Source organism: Eptatretus burgeri, chromosome 12 (genome assembly GCF_056783735.1).
Source record: "Eptatretus burgeri isolate ZD-2024b chromosome 12, Ebu_testis_v1, whole genome shotgun sequence".
Taxonomy (NCBI): domain Eukaryota; kingdom Metazoa; phylum Chordata; class Myxini; order Myxiniformes; family Myxinidae; genus Eptatretus; species Eptatretus burgeri.
In genome coordinates this window covers 100,057,838-100,080,159 of record NC_140972.1, presented here as the reverse complement: position 1 = coordinate 100,080,159, position 22,322 = coordinate 100,057,838, and the positions used below count along the sequence as shown (strand labels likewise).

At 45.6% G+C, this 22,322-nt stretch overlaps 2 protein-coding genes across 2 annotated transcripts in view; one reads left to right on the top strand and one right to left on the bottom strand.

Annotated features, from left to right (window-relative positions):
• The window catches only part of BTAF1 (B-TFIID TATA-box binding protein associated factor 1), a 242,387-nt gene that overhangs the window by 202,722 nt on the left and 17,343 nt on the right, over positions 1 to 22,322 (bottom strand). The window contains exons 5-7 of the mRNA XM_085849152.1: positions 18,800 to 18,966; positions 16,382 to 16,515; positions 16,134 to 16,260 (exon numbers count right to left, since the gene is read on the bottom strand). Coding sequence (XP_085705278.1) covers positions 16,134 to 16,260; positions 16,382 to 16,515; positions 18,800 to 18,966 — 428 coding nt within the window. The remainder of the gene's footprint in view (positions 1 to 16,133; positions 16,261 to 16,381; positions 16,516 to 18,799; positions 18,967 to 22,322) is intronic.
• On the top strand, positions 983 to 10,349 carry LOC147016241 (endogenous retrovirus group PABLB member 1 Env polyprotein-like). Its single transcript, XM_085849084.1, has 2 exons — positions 983 to 1,691; positions 7,473 to 10,349. Exon 2 carries the CDS (start codon positions 8,178 to 8,180, stop codon positions 9,198 to 9,200), a length of 1,023 nt encoding a protein of 340 aa, XP_085705210.1. The 5' UTR covers positions 983 to 1,691; positions 7,473 to 8,177; the 3' UTR covers positions 9,201 to 10,349.

Genomic DNA, 22,322 nt, shown 5'->3' with positions numbered 1-22,322 from the left:
AAGGCTCACGAGCCCGTTTCTTTTCTGGGGTTTTGTATAAAAGTGTTCTGTGGCGCATTGTCTTCTGAAGTAGAATTGTTGGTTAAGTGCGTGCCTGTATATAATAAATAGACATTGGCTGTAGGCTTTGCTTGTGTCATGTCCCCTTCCCGCATCGATTGCATATTTCAAATAAATGCCCCCATTGTTTGAATGTCAATCTGCTCGTTGCGTCATTTCCTCCCATTGACTTCCACGGCGCGCTCGGGAAATTAGCAGGCTATTAAAGCCAAATAAAAGTGGTCATTTGGTCCGACGGAACTTGGCGATTAAAACTGCTCAGCATCGCACACAGAACGAGCGCGCTAAGCGGTTCGTTTCCGTACGAGTTCCGCCGAGGTATAAATTCTCGGTACTTCTGTCTGCGCGGATAATTAGGTATATTGAGATTCGGCGATTAACCCTGTACCGCGTGGACAGAATATTGACAGTTTATGGTGCGTTAAGGCACCCGTAGCAGGTTTCCGGAGTTGTTCCAAAGCTACGACTGAATTCCAGTTTTCGGCGCACGCGCAACTATGGTTGGGCCTCAAGCGGTTGTGCGTGGCTGTCCGAACCGGGGAATTCGTAACAATATATATATATATATATATATATATATATATATATATATATATATATATATATATATATATATATATATATATATATATATATATATATATATATATATATATATATATATATATATATATATATACTGGGTGTAGTGGCGTGCGCCTGAAATCCGGCAACTCGGAGGCTTGGGTTGGAGGATCGCTTGAGGACGAGAGCTCTGCGCTGGGCCGCGATATAAGAGGGTGTAGGGCAGCCCGGAATTATGGCAAAACCCAATCCTTATCCCTGTGTCATAAGAGGCGACCCCGAACGGGAGCAGCCGAAAGAACATATATATATATATATATATATATATATATATATATATATATATATATGTCGGGGATTGAATGTACTCTAACAGCAACCAAGCATGTTCTTAGTGGTATGTTAAAAACTCTTGTGCTAATTGGAAATAGGGAAAGGATAAATCTTCCCAATGTTTATCTGTGCACTGTCAAAGAACTTGTTTTGCCAGCCTAAGGGCTGGCACAGTTACAACACAGCTGGCCTTGTTGACTGTTTGAAGTGGCCTTGTTGAATGGGCAGCTGGGCTACCTGGAATCTGTTGGATGACTGCCCAGAACTGCTAAAGCCCAACAATATGTAGGAGGCAACCTTGCAAAGCCTGACAAGGGAAGGAAGGGAGTTGATTCTGTACGCACTGTGCTCTGTTATCAGCAGAACTGGCAGGAGAATGCTAAAAAAACTAATGAATGGTAATAAATCCTCTTTGACAAGCAGTCATTCAGAGGTCACAGTAAACTGAATATAAGGCAGTGCTGAAAGCCAGCTCACCAGAGGATTAGGCTGGGTGGACTATTCAAAGACTATTCAAATGTGTTCAAAGCCTGTTGTCTCCATATGCATATGTCTGATGTGTAATAAAACCTTCTCTACCAAGATCGGTGGGAACAAAGATTGATCTTAATCATTGTGGACCTCACTTGGATCTCAACAATTGGCGCAGCGAGCAGGGGGCAAGCCGGATCGAGGAGGAGCTCGAGAGCCCTGGTGAGACAAAGGAGGAAAGAGCCGGCCAGCTTAAGGAAAAGGTAAGAAAGCTGCCTCCTTTCTCACACTGGGGATACTCGTTGCTCTCTGAGATCTGTCCTTGCCCTTGCAAAACGAACCAGGGGAGAAGGAGGTTTATTTGCACATCGGAAAGGGGTACCCGGGAAGGTAAGGGCCCATTGGAGAGTTGAGGGAAACCCCAGGACACTCCGTTGGGAGACCGTGGGGGAGTACAAGAATACGCCAGGGCCAGGAACCGAACGGGAGATTGAGGGGAGGGAAAGGTGTGAAAACCCCTGACCCAACCCAAAGGATTCCGTTGGGAGTGTGAAGGAACACCCCAGGCGGAGAACACTCGCCCGGCCCAAGAAAACTCTAGGAAGGATCAGGGAAATAAGGAAATATGGGAAATAAGACGTCAAAGCCAGAAGTAGATAAAGATGCCCCACCCCCGAATACAGCCGCGGGATTGATGTATGAAAAATATGGACCTCAGTCATGCACCCAATTGGCATTGTGGCAAAGGTGGACTAAGGGGGATCCACACTCATTCCCAAGATGGGGCTCTTTATGATCAGAAATCATAGATAACCTATCATGCCGATTAGAACATCGAGTGAATGATAAAGTAAACCCTGAGCCAGACATGCGAGCATATGACATGTGGGAGGAGGAAGCCCTACAGGTAAAAGAGGTGGCTAGAAAATTAGTGGAACAAAAAGTCGAGAAAATGGGAACACAAAATAAGGGGATGCAAATTAAGGGAAATCTTCCTGCCCCTGTAACTGCAGTGCAGAGGTGGGAAGACCAGGGAAACAATGCAGGTGTTCCATCTGCGTGTGTGAATAGCACAGCAAGTTTGTATCCGGACCTGGGAGCCATGGGACTGCTGGCCACAGCCTCTGCCTACCCGGTCCAAGAAATAATTCCAGCGGGGCCAGGAGGGGCAGCTCAATCGGTGTACAGACCGTTTAGAGAAAGTAAATTGAGATCGATGAAGGAACGAGTGCTAGAATTGAGAGGGAATGTAGGAGCAACAAAGGAATTGATAGTGCAGTGGGTTGAGGCACACCGCTGCTCGCATAGAGACATTGGAGTATTATGCCATGCAGTGCTGTCTCCATTTGTGTGGAAAAGGGCTAAACAAGAGAGCCATTGGCTAGAGGAAGAGCCACAGGGAGCAGCGGCATGGACTGATGCAGAGAGGCGGGCTGCGCGTCAGCTCCTTTATGATGCAATTGAGAGTGCGTTGCGACCGGCAGCGCTAGATTGGGATAAGATCTATGAAACAAAGCAACGTCGAGGGGAACGGGCGTCCGAATTCATGCATAGATTAGTGCAGGCATTCTTGCAATATGGGGGTTTTCAAGTTGAACAAGAGATACCACAGCGAGCGTTGACTAACTTCCTAATGGAAGGGCTCAGACCCCAAATCAAGAAGCAGTTGAAGTATGTAATGCTAGGCTGGCAGGCAAGACCAGCAACTGAGATTTGTACAGCTGCCGACCAATGTTCATCCCGGTCAGAAGAAAAGGAGAGCGCGAAAACAAAAATTAAAAGAGGAAGTGTTCCAAATGGTATTGTTAGACAAAGTGGCAGAGCAAAGGAAGAATAGAGATTGGAGAAAGTGGGAACCAGAGGAAGATGACACGGACTCAGAAGACGAAGAAGTGGCTAGACAGTGGGACCGCCGAATGAGAATCCAACAAAGACCCCCGCCGGTGGCACTGAACAGAGGGAAACCCAAGAAACGAGTAGGGAAAAGTCAAGGTTGGACACGATCGCCACTACTGACCCGCTCGAGAACTGCAGCAGGCCAAAGCCGAGTACAACCGACAACGCCGCCGCAGGAATGTTTCCAGTGCGGGAAGCAAGGACATTGGCGAAGGAACTGCCCTCAAGGACGACCGGGGTTTCAACAAGACGGTGGATCAAGACGGCTGCAGGGTCGTAAGTCATATTGACACACCGCGGGTGGACCCGTTGCAGGGAGCGATGCTGACACTAACACCAACAGAGGAGCCGACCTTCACTCTGGATGTTTCAGGTAAGAAGCTTCCTTTCTTAGTCGACATGGGAGCCACTCACTCCACTATTGCAGCAAAGGGACTGCCAGGAGTTGAAAAATCCAACACTGAAGTACAAGTAGTGGGATTAGGGGGTAAGGTACAGACACTAAAAGCAACAACACAATTACCAGTACGGTGCGGACCTTTGCAAGAGAAACATGCCTTTCTTCTCACAACCACTACGCCAGTTAACCTGCTGGGTCGAGATTTGTTGTGTAAGCTTAGATGCACGATAGCATGCACAAAAGAAGGGGTTTATGTTGATGTTCCCCGGGATAAGACACAGTTAGCAATGATGCTCCTGATGACACCGCATCCGATTGTTTATTGGTGGAGACTGCCAGAGGAACCAATTAGAAATGCTTGGGCATGCCTAGATCTTATCTCAGACGAAAATAAGGAAATGCAAACGTGGCTAGACAATGCACAAGTGACAATGCACACGTATTATAACCCTCCCATTGTACAATTTATTATGATGCGGGAGGGGATGATACTAAATTTGCGGAGAAAATTGCTCCGCATTTTGAAACACGCAATGATTTGTTGCTTGGCCGCCTAATGGTTGGTAAGGAAGGCGTCGCAATGGAGGTTAAGCTCACAGACGAGCAAAAGCAGTTGACAAAGTATCCGCCGGGAGTAACCTCACATGCAACAATGACTACAGCAAAGGGATGTCACCCAAAGGATTTGGGATTTATGGTTTATCGCCTACAGGAGGCAGCAGTGAGCTGCACAGAAACAATAGTGCACTGGGAAGTGCATAAGCTGGAGAATAACGAAGGATGGATTTGTGATTTTATGGAAAAAGAGATACAAGGACTGGTGGAAGAGGTTAATTTACCACCCAAGCGTGAAAAGGCATTGGAGATGATGAACACGATAGAAAAGGTGGAAAACCTGATGGGAGAGGTCCCACAACAATTGTGGACCAAACATGACAATGATGTGGGTCGAATCATTGGGGCAACGCCCCGAGTAGTTAAAGTCAAACCGGGAATGCCTTTGCCAAATGTGCGCCAATACCCTCTCCGTAAAGAGGCAGAGGCTGGTATAGCACCAATAATTAAGTCCTTAAGGGAACAGGGTATAATTGTGGAAACTACAGGTCTGTGTAACACACCTATATTGCCAGTGAAAAAGCCACAGAAGGACAAATGGAGATTCGTCCAGGACCTGCGAGAAGTGAAAGATAATTCAAGGGGTTCACCCTGTGGTACCAAGTGCAGAGGGACTGATAACATCTATTCCCGCTAGCTCCACCCATTTCTCAGTAATCAATTTATGTTCTGCGTTTTTTTAGCATACCCATTGATAAAGAATCGCAATTTTTATTTGCCTTTACGTATAAAGGCCGTCAGTACACATGGACTGTGTTGCCCCAGGGGTTCGCAGATAGTCCAACTTTATTTTCGCGTGCTCTGCACAAGGATCTAGAAGATGTTGTTTTCGGAGGTAAATCAGTGCTGCTACAGTATGTGGATGACTTGCTAATTTGTTCCCCAAACAAAGCAGCGTGTGCAACAGATACGCTGCAGCTTCTACGGGCGTTAGCAAGAAAAGGCCACAAGGTAAATAAGGACAAACTGCAAATGGTCCAGGAAAGGGTTAAGTATCTGGGACACCACATCTCACACGGAAAGAGGGAGTTGGACAAAGGGAGGATAACTTCGATTGCGGAAGTTCCCCGCCCTCGTACGAAGAAGGAGATGATGCGATTCCTAGGAATGGCAACTTACTGTAGACAATGGGTTGTTGATTATGCAATCCTGATGAAGGAACTGTATGTTGTGGTAGGGAAAAACCAGCCACATCAAATTGTGTGGAATGAGAAGATGGAGGAATGCTTTACAAAACTGAAAGCCACACTCTCAGCAGCCCCCGCTCTGGGGCTACCAGATTATGACAAAACGTTCTTCCTTTATTCTCATGAAACAAAGGGATTTGCACAGGCTGTACTAACACAATTGCACGGTGACAGCCAACGACCAATCGCATACTTCAGTCGGAGGCTGGACCCGGTCGAACGCGGCCTACCTCTGTCTACAAGCAGTGGCTGCAGCCAGTTATGCAGTGAAGCGCACGGCAGAGATTGTAATGGGACATCCTCTGGTTTTAAGGGTCCCCCATTGTGTTGCGGCTTTGCTCACACAAAAACAAACACAGCATTCAACCAATACACCTTTGATGCAGTATGAGACGACTCTCCTACATCAACCGAATCTACAGATTGAAAGATGCAACGTTCTTAATCCAGCCTCTTTGCTGCCAACGAAGGACGGCGGCGACCCACACGATTGTACGGAGGCGATCCAGGAAGTATCCACCGTACGCTCGGATCTAAAGGATCAACCACTAGAACGACCGGACCTCTCCTTGTTTGTTGATGATTCGGCATATCGAGGACTAGATGGCTCGGGGCACGCAGGATACGCTGTGTGTACAGGTAACAAAATAATGGAAGCGTCCCATCTGTCTTCTCATTTTTCCGCCCAGCAGGCGGAATTGTGTGCCCTTATTAGGGCCTGTGAGCTGTCTGTCGATTCTGCGGTGAATATATATACCGACTCTAACTATGCTTTTGGTGTTGTCCATGACAAAGGTGCGATATGGAAAATGCGAGGGTTTCTCACCTCTGCAGGAACACCAATAAAGAATGGCAGTTTGGTTTCCGAGCTGTTGAAAAGCATTACACTGCCAGCGGAAGTCGCATTTATTAAATGCCGTGCACACCAGAAGCTGACAACTGACATTGACAAAGGTAACGGTAAAGCAGATAAAGCTGCAAAAGAGGTGGCGAGTCTGCCTTTGCCTTCAATAATGCCAGCACGACTGGCGAAAGAGCAAATCAAGCTGCACCGATACAGCTTGTCAGACATTATTGCAATCCAAGCCGCTGCAACACAGGAGGACCATGATAAGTGGCAAGCACCAGGAGGAGTGGTGGATGACGATGGACTATGGTCAAACAGTGGGAAGGTAATAGCACCTGTTGAAATCCTTCCGTGGTTTGCACGCATGGCTCATTTGAATGGTCATGTGTGCAAGAGGGGGACTGTGAGACAAGTACAAGAATCATGGTATGCCCCAGGTATTGGGAAGATAGCAGAAGGGGTCTGTAAAACTTGCCAGGTATGTCAACAACACAATCAACACAAAAGTGATAAGATAGGGCAGCCGGGAGCCCACCCGGCCGCCTGGGGTCCTTTTGTGCATCTGCAGATAGACTTTATAAATATGCCGCCATCATGCGGATATGGAAATGTCTTGGTAGTGGTAGACATGTTCTCTAAATGGGTAGAGGCATACCCATGTACAAAGGCAGATGCTGCCACCGTTGTGAAGCACTTGTTGAAAAGCTTCTTCTGCCGATTTGGCATCCCTCACAAAATATCACATGACCAAGGGGGACACTTCACGGGGGAACTAACACAGGCAGCGTGTAAAGCGCTGGGAATAAAACAGGCATTTCACTGTGTTTATCACCCACAGTCAGCCGGTGCCGTGGAAAGACAGAACGGTATCCTAAAGAACAAGCTGGCGAAACTAACAACGGAAACAGGGCTGAAGTGGCCAGATGCATTACCTTTGGCACTAATGAGCATGCGATCCACAGTGAGCCGGAAGACAGGGTTATCCCCTCATGAAATACTAATGGGAAGGCCGATGCGGCTTCCTGTGACTGCCCCCACTAAAATAAACAAATTGAGTATTGCAATGATGGATGAGAGCATGCTGACATTCTGTAAACAGCTCTCCAGGATCGCGAGGACGATACACACGAGAGTGAAGGAGGCCTTACCCGAGCCAGTGGAAAGGCCGTATCACACCTTCCAGCCAGGAGACTACGTATTGATAAAGTACTTTACAAGGAAAACGGCCTTGGAACCACGGTGGAAAGGACCGTTTCAGGTATTGCTGACCACCCCAACTGCCGTAAAGTGTGAAGGTAAGCCTGCTTGGATACACTGTTCACACTGCAAACTTGCCATCCCAACAAAGGAGGAGGTTGTGCAAGAATGAACCTATTACAGCAAATCCTAGTTGCTATAATTGCCTTCTGGATGGGAAGCTGGGAAGTGGAAGGGCAAATTGATAACTGGACAATCCAACCCATCCAACAGAGGGGGAAAAGAGCAATTGGGAACCACACTGAACATTTACACGAGTTGGGAGTACATGGGATAAATACATTCTTACTTTTGTCGCACAAATATGCTACAGTGAGTAATAAGACTAAGTGCTGGGTGTGTGCTTATCCCGCATTCCTCACAAACGGGTTTGCCATTATCTGTGATCCCATTTTAGGAAATAGACAATTGTGGAGCTGCTTGGTACAACAACTTTAATTTGACTAAAACAACCGGTAACTCATCATGTGTAGACTTTACAGGTGCGTGGTACCCTCCTTTTAATTTAAAGAAAAGACCTCCGTACTTCAGAATCACATATAAGCGTATGGGGTTTATCTGCCTTACTTGGACAAAGCCTCATGCCAGATTTCAGGCAGGGAACTCCACTTGTAATATATCAATAGAGATAAATGACTTACCAGACAAGAGGAAGGGAGACAATGGAACATACCCGAAGGTTGCATCTGATGGCACATATTTTGTATCTGGGTATAGAGCCTACCCATGGCTGCCAAACAAATGGGGCGGTTCATGTTATCTAGCTTATGTCGTACCGCACATGCGTTTGATCACTGATCCATTCTCTGGGATAGATCAAACACGACGTAAGAGAGCTATATCAGGCGGGGAATATGCAGCAACGATAATTTTCCCCCGATATGGGGCCTGGGTGGCAGGAAGAGAACTTATCAGTATGGCATCAACATTGGAAATAATGGGAAACGATACCGCTGATGGGCTTGAGAAAATTAGCGCAGAGTTCGTCGCATTAAGGACTACTGTAATGCAAAACAGAGTAGCTTTGGACATGATTCTAGCTGAGAAAGGGGGAACATGTGCTGTAGTTGGCAAAGAGTGTTGTATGTACATCCCAGATAATTCAGAAAACATTAATGACCTTGCGGGTCACATAAAAAAAGAGGCGAGCAAATATAAAGACTACAGTGGTGATAACATGAGTAGCTGGTTAAAGGGATTGTTTGGGGGTTGGGGAGGAAGTGTTTCAAGATTCTTTATAACAATCCTGACAATTATCGTGGCAGCCTTTATATTACTGATGCTTCTCAAGGTAATTGCCCAAAAGGCCATTGGGAAGTGTTTTACAGGAAGGACAACGAAGCCCAGTGCCCAGCTGGGACAGACGGAGATGGTTCCGGTGACCTCTGCCGAGCCATTCCCGTCCTCAAACCTCCCTGCACTTACACCTACCCCCCCATTCCAATACTATGTACCCCACCCATGTCACCCCAACCCACGAACAATGAAACATATTGTAACCTTGAAGTGGTCACTGACCCATTACTCATGCTTCCTTCGGGTGATGGACAATTGCTTCAACTCACATTAGACGAATGTCTTTCGTTACTTGCACCAGTTGAAGGGCAAGGGAGAAATACCATTTGATTTGCCTTGTTGGCAATTTGTGCCTTCACTATACTCTGGCTTGCGGTTTATCAAATATCTTTTTGCTTTGTTCATAAAGAACATTACATTTTATATGCTTTGAGACTACCTTACTTATTGTTCATAAAGTACATTAAGTGGCTAATATGCAATCAAAATACTTAATGGAATGTATACTCCTATGTAACTTCATTCTTGTTGAGCTATGAGCAATTATTGTATGGACAGCATTTGGGAGTGTTTGGCTTCCTTATTTTCTATGTTTTATTGTTGGATGTTTTCCGATGTCCCTTTTTGAAGATTGGGGTATTGGTGGACCGGTTGGAAAGTGGGTAGGAACCCCCTTTCGGGCTAGGGGGCGCAGGAGGAACTCCCGACCGTTATGGACCATTTGGAGCTAAACATAAGAATGGCCCACCCATTGGGAGTTGTTGTCTGCTGACCTGCCGGCCTGCTGATGCTCCTTTTCTTCATTATAGTTTCTTTTCTAAATGTTTCAAAGAAACAAAAGGAGGGAAATGTCGGGGATTGAATGTACTCTAACAGCAACCAAGCATGTTCTTAGTGGTATGTTAAAAACTCTTGTGCTAATTGGAAATAGGGAAAGGATAAATCTTCCCAATGTTTATCTGTGCACTGTCAAAGAACTTGTTTTGCCAGCCTAAGGGCTGGCACAGTTACAACACAGCTGGCCTTGTTGACTGTTTGAAGTGGCCTTGTTGACTGTTTGAAGTGGCCTTGTTGAACGGGCAGCTGGGCTACCTGGAATCTGTTGGATGACTGCCCAGAACTGCTAAAGCCCAACAATATGTAGGAGGCAACCTTGCAAAGCCTGACAAGGGAAGGAAGGGAGTCGATTCTGCACGCACTGTGCTCTGTTATCAGCAGAACTGGCAGGAGAATGCTAAAAAAACTAATGAATGGTAATAAATCCTCTTTGACAAGCAGTCATTCAGAGGTCACAGTAAACTGAATACAAGGCAGTGCTGAAAGCCAGCTCACCAGAGGATTAAGCTGGGTGGACTATTGTGTTCAAAGCCTGTTGTCTCCATATGCATATGTCTGATGTGTAATAAAACCTTCTCTACCAAGATCGGTGGGAACAAAGATTGATCTTAATCATTGTGGACCTCACTTGGATCTCAATATATATATATATATATATATATATATATATATATATATATATATATATATATATATATATATATATATATATATATATATATATAGTTGCGGGCCGGGGGGTAGGGTGAGAAGAACACTAGGTGTGGGAAGCTATGTCGATTCCCCGGAATTGTAGGCCGTCGCACACGGATAATTCCGTGACGTGGTGGGTCGCTTAACCGACCGTGGACGCCAATAACTCAACCACGTGACCTTGGGTCCTCCAGCTATGGGTTAATTGGGTTACCCAATTCATCACGTAGTTTAATTACCGGGGAATCATGGCCTCGGTACGCATTGTCCGTACCAGATCACTCTAACGGACCGGATCACTTTAGCGGATCGGATGCAGCCGCGTGACACTGCCAAGGACGTACCCGCTAAAAGGAACGGATCGTTGGGAATAAAGACCCGGCTAAACTTGGATTCGGACCATGCTGGATAAATGGAAGAAAAGACAAAAACGAGCAGGGAACATTCCTAATAATAATAATAATAATAATAATAATAATAATAATAATAATAATAATAATTTATTTACAAGCAGGCGAGGAAAAATAATGTGGCACAGTGAAGATTTGTTGGGGTGTGTTGTGCAGAGATAAAAAGAAGAGTGTGGTGCGACAATAAACAGGCAACTTACAAAAGGGGACACAGAGCAGACTTAACGCGAAAATAATAACAATAACACTGATAACAATCTTCTACAGTCTTACCGAAGCAGACAGGCGCCAGCACGCACGCGCACACGCCACACACCCCGATGTAGAGGGAGTTTTGCAACCGGGGGGGGGGGGGTTGAGGCTATGATATCGGTACCTGTGCGCCCGATAGCACGACGTGCCACCAATACGTTTCAGGGGGGGATGCGCCGGGGTGCAGTACCCGACAGTGGACGCGTTGCCTCTGGCCCAAGCCGCACGTGTGGAGAGTGAGCTCGTGAAGGAGGAGCTCGAGTGGAGAAGGGGCGGAGTGCAGAGGACGAGGGTGGAGCAGTGGGCGTTATCAGGTAGGGTCGACGTGGTGTGGGCGGACACAAGGAGGTGGAGTCGAGGAGCAGGAAACACAGACAGTCTGGGCAAGAGGGACTGCCCCGACCTTAAAAGGGCCCGCAGCTCGGGGGGAGGGGCCATGCCGAATCCAAACATCATCACCTGAATCGGGCGCTCCGATTGGCCCCGACCCCTCATGTGGCCGGCCAGCTTGAGACGTAAACCGCCTCACTTCGTTTCCAGCAAGGCCATCTCAAACAGCGGCAATATTGTGCTCCGAACCCACAAAATGGCATGAATTGCCCACACCGAAATTGGCACACGAATCATCCCGCAAAACCCCCCGGGCGATTGGTCGAGGTTCCTGCATGCCCGCTCAGGCGTTCGACGAGCATCGATCAACGCGCTCGTTCTGCGCACACCAATGTGGCCCGCACTGAACATTCCCTGGCTCGATTGCAGCCTCGCTGGCCGCAGAGACGAGAAGACGTTCACCATCCATGGAGAATCCACCGCACACTCGTATCCTGCCCAACATGGCATGGAGTCGGCTTTATTGGCCTCTGTACGTGTTCCGTGCAGCGTGTGCGTCGTGCTGGCCGTGTAAAACACCATTCGTCCAGCCTCTTAAGAGGTATTTATTTGCATGCCTTTCTAATCAGCAATTCTCCCCAGACCATCGGAATCTCGAGCCAACAGTCCAGCACCACCTAGCACACGACATGACTCGCTGCAGTTTCCCCACCGCGGTGCTGCACGTGCTGCAGTTTCCCCACCACGGCGCCGCACATGGCTGATTTACCTCAGGAATAATCAGAAAAGAAGAAGAGTGGGAATGAAATGATTGAAGTAACCCTAACTAATCGATCATCGCAACACCCTCCCTTGTTGTCCCGCTAAACAAAATGAAGGGGACTATCTACACGGATAATAATGGAATAACTGTCTTGGGACATTGGGACACCTTTCTGTTGTATGCATGAGGTTCCGAGAACCGCAACAATATATATATATATATATATATATATATATATATATATATATATATATATATATATATATATATATATATATCTTCTTCTTCTTTCGGCTGCTCCCGTTAGGGGTCGCCACAGCGGATCATCCGTTATGATCCGCATAATGATTTGGCACAGGTTTTACGCCGGATGCCCTTCCTGACGCAACCCTGGTCGCCTCTTACGACACAGGGATATGATACACCTATCCTAACCGGGGCATACATATATTATACATATATACAGTACCAGTCAAAAGTTTGGACACACCTCATTCAAGGGTTTTTCATTATTTTTACCTTTTTCTAAATTGTGGAATAATAGTGAAGACATCAAAACTATGAAATAAGACATGGAATTATGTCGTAACCAAATCAAAATGTATTTTATATTTTAGATTCTTCAAAGTAGCCACCCTTTTCCTTGGTGACAGCTTTGCACACTCTTGGCATTCTCTCAACCAGCTTCATGAGGTAGTCACCTGGAATGGTTTTCCATTAACAGGTGTGCCTTGTTAAAAGTTAATTTGGGGAATTTATTTCCTTCTTAATATGTATGAGCCCATCAGTTGTGTTGTGGCATGGTCGGGTTGGTAAAAGACCATTATTTTGTCTGTACTGTAGAAGTCCATATTATGGCAAGAACAGCTCAACTAAACAAAGAGAAATGACAGTCCATTATTACTTTAAGACATGAGGTCAGTCAATCCAGAAAATTTCAAGAACTTTGAAAGTTTCTTCAAGTGCAGTTGCAAAAACCATCAAGTGCTATGATGAAAAAAAAGGACCCCCACAGGAAAGGAAGACCCCGAGTTACCTCTACAACAGAGGATAAGTTTATTGGACTTACCAGCCTCAAAAATTGCCAATTAACTGCACCTCAGATTGTAGCCCAAGTAAATGCTTCACACAATTCAAGCGACAGACACATCTCAATATCAACTGCTCAGAGGAGACTGTGAATCAGACCTTCATGGTCTAATTGCTGCAAAAAAATCACTACTGAAGGAGACCAATAAGAAGAGGAGACTTGCTTGGGCCAAGAAACACGAGCAATGGACATTAGACCGGTGGAAATCTGTCCTTTGGTCTGATGAGTCTATATTTGAGATTTTTGGTTCCAACCGCCATGTCTTGGTGAGACACAGAAAAGGTGAACGGATGATCTCTACATGTGTGGTTCCCACCGTGAAGCATGGAGAAGGAGGTGTGATTGTGTGTGGGTGCTTTGCTGATGACACTGTCAGCAATTTATTTAGAATTCAAGGCACACTTAACCAGCATGGCTAGCACAGCATTCTGCAGCGATACGCCATCCCATTTGGTTTGCGCTTAGTGGGACCATCATTTGTTTTTTAACAGGACAATGACCCAAAACACTTCCAGGCTGTGTAAGGGCTATTTGACCAAGAAGGAGAGTGATGGAGTGCTGCATCAGATGACCTAGCCTTCACAATCACCCAACCTAAACACAATTGGGATGGTTTGGGATGAGTTGGACTGCAGAGTGAAGGAAAGGCAGCCAACAAGTGCTCAGCATATGCGTGAACTCCTTCAAGACTGTTGGAAAAGCATTCCAGGTGACAACTCATGAAGCTGGTTGAGAGAATGCCAAGAGTGTGCAAAGCTGTCATCAAGGCAATGGGTGGCTACTTTGAAGAATCTAAAATATCAAATATATTTCCATTTCTTTTACACTTTTTTGGTTACGGCCTAATTCCATGTGTTATTTCATAGTTTTGATGTCTTTACTATTATTCCACAATGTCGAAAATAGTAAAAAATAAAGAAAAACCCTTGAATGAGTAGGTGTGTCCAAAGTTTTCACTGGTTATTTATACAGTATATATATATATATATATATATATATATATATATATATATATATATATATATATATATATATATATATATATATATATATATATATATATATATATATATATATATATATATATATATATATATAATCACTTCTTTATTAATATTTATATTAAGAGATATGCCACGATATCTTTGCCTTTAAGGAATATAATGATTTTGAATTTGACACAACCCTCTACATCTATGTATATAATTATACACTGGTTTGGCCATATGTTTGTGTGTAACATTTCTTCCGCTCATTAAAGGCATCGTTTGACCGCCATGTCGGTCTGAAGTGAAGGAAAGAAACTTATTCGGAGTGGTCATATTCACAGTTGCATAACCCTCCCTATAACTTTTCCCTTCAGTGCAAAACGACGAACGAGTGTTAAAATGATCATGGAATACCAAAAGGTTGGAGGCGATCACATCACGGGCCTTTGTAACGGAATAGGCCTCCTGCTTCAGGCCTCTGGTATAAAGTGCAATTCGAATCCCAGCGATAGAAACAACATGGTGAATGCATTATATTATATATGCACAATACATTATATACAGCACCTATAGAAAGTCTACACCCACTTTTCAAAATTTTCACCTTTTGTTGCCTTATCGCCTGGAATTAAATTACATTAAATCAGATTTTTTTTTTTCCAGTTTCATTTACATATCGTAATGCACAACTTCCCAGTGAAAAACAAATTTGACAAATTCCAGAAAATTAATGTAAACTACAAAACTACAATATCTTTGTTGGATAAGTTAGTTCCACCCCCCTTATAATAACAATTGTAAATTAGTTCAGGTGTAACCCATCACCTACAAAATCACACACCAGGTTAATTGTCCTCCACCTGTGTTAAATTGTCGTGATTCTGATTATTTCAGAATAAAATCAGCTGTTCCTGTCGGTTTCCTCTGCTGGGTAGTGAATTTCACAGCATGGACCCAACCATGAGCATCAAGGAGCTTTCAAAAGGCTTCCGTGATAAACTTGTGGAAAGGCACAGATCAGGGGATGGGTATAGAAATATTTCAGACCTTCAATATCCCTTGGAGCACAGTTCAAGACAATCAAGAAGTAGTACCCCCAAGACCCAGCCGAGATCAGGCCGCTCCTCCAAACTGGATGACCAAACAAGGAGGAGACTGATCAGAGAGGCCACCAAGAGGCCAATGGCAACTTCGAAAGAGTTCCAGCCCTTTATGTCAAAGACTGCAATGATAATTGAGGTAACACCAGTCAACGAGCATATTATGAGGCTGAGGATTCATCACTCCTTGGGTGTCATTTCCCTGGTCTCTGTATATACTCCGACTGAAGCGAGTGATATCACCCTGAAGGACGTATTCTATGCCACGCTCGAGTCCGTGGTTGATCAGTGCCCCAGGTGAGATACTCTTCTAGTGTTGGGGGATTTCAATGCATCGACTGGAACTGATAGGAATGGTTATGAGTCATGTTGGTCACCATGGGTCTGGAACTGTGAACCAGAATAGCACCAAGTTCCTTGATTTGCAAGAAGTTATGGACTGAGGGTGGCTGGTTCATGGATGGGCTATGAGGCAACATGAAGTGAAGAGATCTCTATGGCTTGTAAGTTGTGTTCCTTTGTTAACCAATAACTTCAATTCTTTAACATGTAGTCACAGAAGAACAAGAGAACAGAAATGAAATAATATTTCTTTTTCCCTGCAAGAGGAAAACTATTCCAAACTTTAGGGTCACCAACACCTGTGCATATACTTTAAACAAAAAGCTCTGTTGAAAATGGTTCCAACAGTTTCTTACACAAAGCCAACTGAAAGCAGCCACAAATGGCATCAAAAGCCTCACTTCCTCAAAGAGAGTGGATCGCTCAGGCAAAATCTCCACAGGAGCGTTATCCTCATTCTCTGGCTGCTCCACCATAAGGTTGCACGTCTTTAACCGTTTCTCCTCTGGCTCACCATCTGCGGCCTCGCTGGTGATGTACAAAAGAAAAACACCGACTGATACAAAACCCAAAACCAAAAAAAAAAAAAACGTATTTGAAGAATTAGTGGTGAGCAGAAAACCAATAAAAAAGAAGAAACAGAAGTCACCTGGGTGGAACAGCTTCAGTGTGTTCTTTTGATTTTTGCTTGGCCTGCAGTTTCGCCAAGCGCTTCGCCTTGTTCTTTTGACGACTGCTCATCCCTTGTATATCAGTCCTTATAATATCAGCAGCAGGAACAAGCTGTTCAAGTACATCACGAGAAACAAACAAACGAGTTAGAAGATAGTGGAAAAGGCAATTCCAGTGTTCACCTTCTTATTCCTTTATAAACAACAAAAAAACAACACTGATAAAAGCAATCATAACAACAGGAGAAAGATAGATAACAGCCGACACCACCAAGAGGGGAAAAGAAAATGCTAGATTATTTATTATTTTCTTTAGTTGATCATTGTTTTTCCTTCTCTTTGATAGAAACAAGGTTGCACAGGAGAGGAGGAGGAGAGCAGGGACACGGTAAAAGGAAAGGAACAGGTATGAGGGAGGGTGTGTGTATGTGAGGACTTTTTGGTGGTTATAAACTCGAATAAAATAGTTTCTCAAAGAACTGACATCGTTATTGATTCCACAACCTGTTGCAGGGTTTGTGATGCAACGGATAAACGATGCAAATTCCAAGTAAAATTCATACACATTTGTCTGTGTAGACAACGTGGGGGAGGCACTGACACGACTCATATTTGCAAGAAAGCAGATTTCATTTGTGATCATTGATGCCAATAATATTTCCCTGGTCTTCAAGTAAAGAATGTTATTGGAAAAATTACTTCTGGAAGAAAAAAAATATATATATATATATATATATATAAAATAACTGATCCAATCATTTGGCACCATCACTGTTAAGCAACTTCATACGAATTATCATAGCACATTCTGAACCACTTACCACAACAAAATGAATATTTGTCATTTATATTAATAAATGTCAAGGTGTGTCCATTCATCCATCTGTCCGTCCATCCGTCTCCTCCAAAACCATGAAACCTCGCAGCCCCAAACTTGGCATGCATACTCAGGGAACTCCAAGGTAGAGCATGAATGAAAGTTGGGTGTTTGTGTTAATTGAAACACCCCTTTTGAAGATAATTTAGGGGGTGCTCATCACAAAATACCAAAATAAGCAGAACAAAGATGGTGGCAGCCATCTTTGTCAGCTCAAGTCTTAAGCCACCATTTTTTTGGCCTGCTCAACCATGCCTAGACTTGGAACAGGCTGCAATGATTTCTTAACGATAAATTTTTTTTCCACTTTCCTCACTCATATTATCGAATGCCTCATCATCATACCTACAAATTGCTGAATACATTGCAGTGCTTATAATAAAATTCCAGAGACGATAGCGTTTGTGTCTATTTCATTTCCACACAAACCATAACCTCGAGAATCTCTTAAACTTAGCCAAATTTCCAAATTTAAGCTCCAGAATTGAACTTAGCAGCAGTTCCGAGTGGTAAAAATGTGTTCACTTCTCCAATTCGGACATCGCTTGGGTGTTTCCCTCCTCTCCTCTCATGCTGCCTTCTTCCCCTCCTATCCTCTCGCACTGCCTTCACTTCCCTCCCCTCAGGCTATCCTCCTCCCAAACCCCCTCTACCACTGTACAACTTTCTGGAAGTTGCGGATAGGAAACAGTGTCAAAGAATGTGCGAACTTGACAAATGAAAACTGTTCTTTTCTTTTTTTAAGCAGTCAGAAAAGCTGTTCAGATCAATTCCGCAATTTGTCTCAGGTTAAGAGATTCTAGAGCTTATCGTATGTGTGGAAATTAAATAGATGAATGAACACTGCCGTGGCTATTTTCACGATTGAAGGAAAAAGTCCTTCCTTCCCTCCCCTTCTATCAAGCTTACCTCCTCCAAAAGCCCCTCCACCCTCACGGACCTCTCTGGGCAGTGTCCGAGCATTGTTTAGTATGACCCGCTTGAACGTGCTGTTTTAGCGCACCCAAATTTGTTCAATCCTGTACCAATACCGGCATAAGAGACCGTTCCCTCCCCTACGCCACCTCCTGCTTTCCCTCAAGTCCCCCTGTCAAATGCCTGTCGAGAACACCCCTTTCCCTCCCCACTATCCCCTTCTCTCCCCATCCTCCTCGGTCCCTCCCCCCTATGGAGTGTATAGTGATGGGTGGTGAGGCCTTCCTCTCCCTCTCTCTCTCTCCCAACCCTATCATCCTCTCCCCCACCGCTCCTCACTCTCACTCTCCCTCCACCACCCCCCGTAATAATGTCATAATATTCCCATCAGCTAAGTGACGGGTTGTATTTGCTAGTAATTAATAAACAAAGTAAATCATTAGTGCCAACACAAATCACGACTTATGATGGATTGTGTAATTTTCTGCCAATGTCCAAAATAAGGTCGAGGTACATTGTCGCGACACGTGCAGTTTTTGAAACTACAATATGCCACCAAACGTAATCGTAAGCTCATTGTCAAGGCCACGTGACAGGTACTCACCAATGCGCCAAGCCTGCCATGTCCTTGTGATGGTGAACAGGTAGTAGCCAGGTCTTCATCATCAAACAGGTCTTCTGTTGTAATTCCCAAAGCACCACCAACGTCCAACCCCAATTTCTTCTGCAGTGCCCTTCGTTGACGGGCAACACGCTCTCTTGGGTCCAAATCTGCAATCAAAATATCCTCAATGTCCCACCTGGCCAGTTCCAAAAGCTACCATCATACCATCATAAAAGGAGAATGCGGCCTAACTACTCCAATGGAAAGTGAATGGAATAAAATAAATCATATAGACAAATAGTGTATTATTGACAAGGGTGGTGCAAGTACTACGCATACAAAATAAAAAATATTCATGTCACGACAATTTCAAATGCACAGAACTACTTAAACAGGTTGATATTCAGGTATTAAAGGGCTCATGCATGCTCACCTCTCCAACACTTCCCACCCCCAAAATGTTGGGTTTTGTTACCAAAGTGGGAAAAACTATAACAGAACACTTCGATGTATCCGCTCACATTATTACATCATTTTAGTGTGTGTGTGTGTGTGTGTGTGTGTGTGTGTGTGTATGTATATGCGCATGTGTGTGTGCACGTGTGTGTGTGTGTGTGTGTGTGTGTATATGTGTATGCGTGTGTGTGTGTGTGTGTATGCATGTGTGTGTGTGTATGTATATGTGTATGCATGTGTGTGTGTGTATGTATATGTGTATGCATGTGTGTGTGTGTATGTATATATGTATGCATGTGTGTGTGTGTATGTATATATATATATATATATATATATATATATATATATATATATATATATATATATATATATATATATATATATATATATATATAGTTACATATATTGTTACGGCTGTGGTAATTCGCAAACCACCATTCAGGGCCTGGAGGTGAGATATCTCTAAGTACATGTGTAGTTTGCCCCAAACCCGTTGGATAGAGGGAATTTATGTGATTCATCCGGGCTGCGACGCTTTGAGATAGCCGTTTTTCTGTTCTATCTTTATTTTGAACCAACCTCGTCTCAACCGCCATCACACAACAACCACCTGAACCACCACGCCAGCCATCGTCACCAACTACAACCACGCTCCAACTCTCGGACAACAATGCCAACAGCCACGACCTTCATCTTCACAACTCAATCCCGCAAGCATCGCATCACCGCCATTCCCAAACGGCACCATAACCATCAAACCACCACCGAAAACCCTCCACCACCTTCACCTCTCTCCTTCTACGGCCATTCCCGCACCACCTGTGAACACTGAGCGTCGGGCTGTCTCGGGCCCGTTCGGCGATTGTTGCCGAACGCACCGAACCACAAGCGCAAATAGCGGCCTTTCCGAGGGAGAATTCGGATCAACAACGCTACACGCCCACTTTTCCTCCGTCCAATTAGCAAGTGCGGGGCGGCTTTGCCCCGCCTCCAGGCACGTCTGTGTGAAATCGATATATGCAAATTCTAGGATCGGGGGAGATTCACGCCCCCTTTCCTCCGACCAATGGGCGAGCGTGGCTCCACCCCCGAGGTCATCCTGATCTGGATATTTGCATATTAGCTGCTCCTGCCGGCCTATAAGAAGGCGAGCGCAAGGCGAATTAAGTCAGTCGAGTCGGGTGGCGAAGTCATTGGTGTGTTATCGAGTTGGGTTCTGGAGTCGGCTGAGAAGAGTTGCGGGAAGAGGAAAAGGAGCTCGGGTCCGAGGCGAGAAGGATGGCGGTCGGCGACGAGGTAGCGGTGTGGGATCGCTCGTCGCAGGACCCAAGCCAGCCAGCCATTTTCCTCCCCCAGGGCATCAACAATTCCCCCTTTCCGAGATAGTGCAAAAAGGGGGCCCCGTTCCCACCCCACTCCAAACGTCGTGCCAACGAAACCCGCCAAGGAGCATGGAGTCGGGGCACAGCCACACGGCCACATCTGCGGCTCGCCCGCCAACGCACCACGAGGACGCGGGTAGGACCCCCTGGTCTCGCGGGCCTGGCCGCTCCTCCAGGTCACGCGCACAATTGGCCTACAGGCCTGTCTGCCCCCTTGTCTATGAGGGTGGCTTCTTTCCTTTGCTTTTGTGTAAATGTGTGTTGGCGCCGTCTGTAAAGTAGAACTGTACAAGTGTTGCCGGGTGTGCGTAGTCGGTAGTAACTCTGCGTCGTTGTTGCTTTTGTTTTGGTTGCTATTTGTGCATTTTGATTGTATGGCTGTATATATGTGCTTTCCGTGTGCCGGGAAAATAAATATGCATTGTGTGAACTGTTTTCCTGTTTCGCTTCGTCTTTTCTTCATTGACTCTCCATCCTGCTTCACGTAAAGGGTCCGTAGTGGGTGCAAACGCCCGGTAAATAATCTGAACCCTCAAGGTCGACGATAACACTGCTCGGTTATCCCGATAGTACGGAACGGGCCGCCCAAGCGGCTCGTGTCCGGAGTCGACCTGCGGCGAGGTACGATCGCCGGGTTTACCATCCGCGTGGATACTTAGGTAGGTCGAGTTTGGCGAACAAACCTATCCTACGCGGGTGGCCGATTGGCACGATTGTGGTGAGGTCGAAAGGCCCACCCGTGACTGGCTCCGGGCGATAGTTCCCGGAGGGTCACGACTGAATTGTCCCTCTGGTAGGCGACGCGGTCGCGATTTGAGTGACGTGGCCATACGCACGCCGGCGGGCGCGAATTCGTAACAATATATACACATGTTTGTGGGGGTACATGGAAGAATCCAATAGGGAATAGAGCAATACAGCATTGTGTGGAGTTGCTTGGTGCGTGGACATGCAGAAGGCATCTCAATGTAAGGAACCTGTGAGTTTAAGTGTTACGTGTCACCACACGAGTGGTGGTGTGGTGTTAATTAGCCTAGAGCAGGGGTCGGGAACGTGTGGCTCGCGAGCCAGGTATGGCTCTTTTGATGATTGCATCTGGCTCGCAGATAAAATTGGAGTTTGAAACTTGGAAAGCCCAATATTTCTCGCAGAAGCTTTACCTATAGTTTGAATGGTGTCGTGCTTCATTCACGTGCAGGGCTGAACTTGGCAGAAGGAGAGAAGAAAAAACACCTCCGAATTGTCTGAAGCGGTTTTTGTTTCGTCCAGTCATGCGGCCGACGCGAGTAGTGATTTTGGTTCCTCCAATGACGTGCCGCCGCCGAGACGCGTCACGGAATTCATCTCGACCAATCACGCGCCACCGCTGAGGCGACTCGTGATTTCGGTTCCTCCAATGACGTGCCGCCGCCGAGACGCGTCACGGAATTCATCTCGACCAATCACGCGCCACCGCTGAGGCGACTCGTGATTTCGGTTCCTCCAATGACGTGCCGCCGCCGAGACGAGTCACGGAATTCATCTCGACCAATCACGCGCCACCGCTGAGGCGACAGCATCCCAGAGTCGGCCGGCCGCGCCGCACCTCTCGAGTATGTCAGCCCGTGCGCAGGCCAGCCAGACTCACTTGGGTCAACATCTCCCTCTCTCTCATTTGCTCAAAGCTAACCCTTCGACGAAGAAGA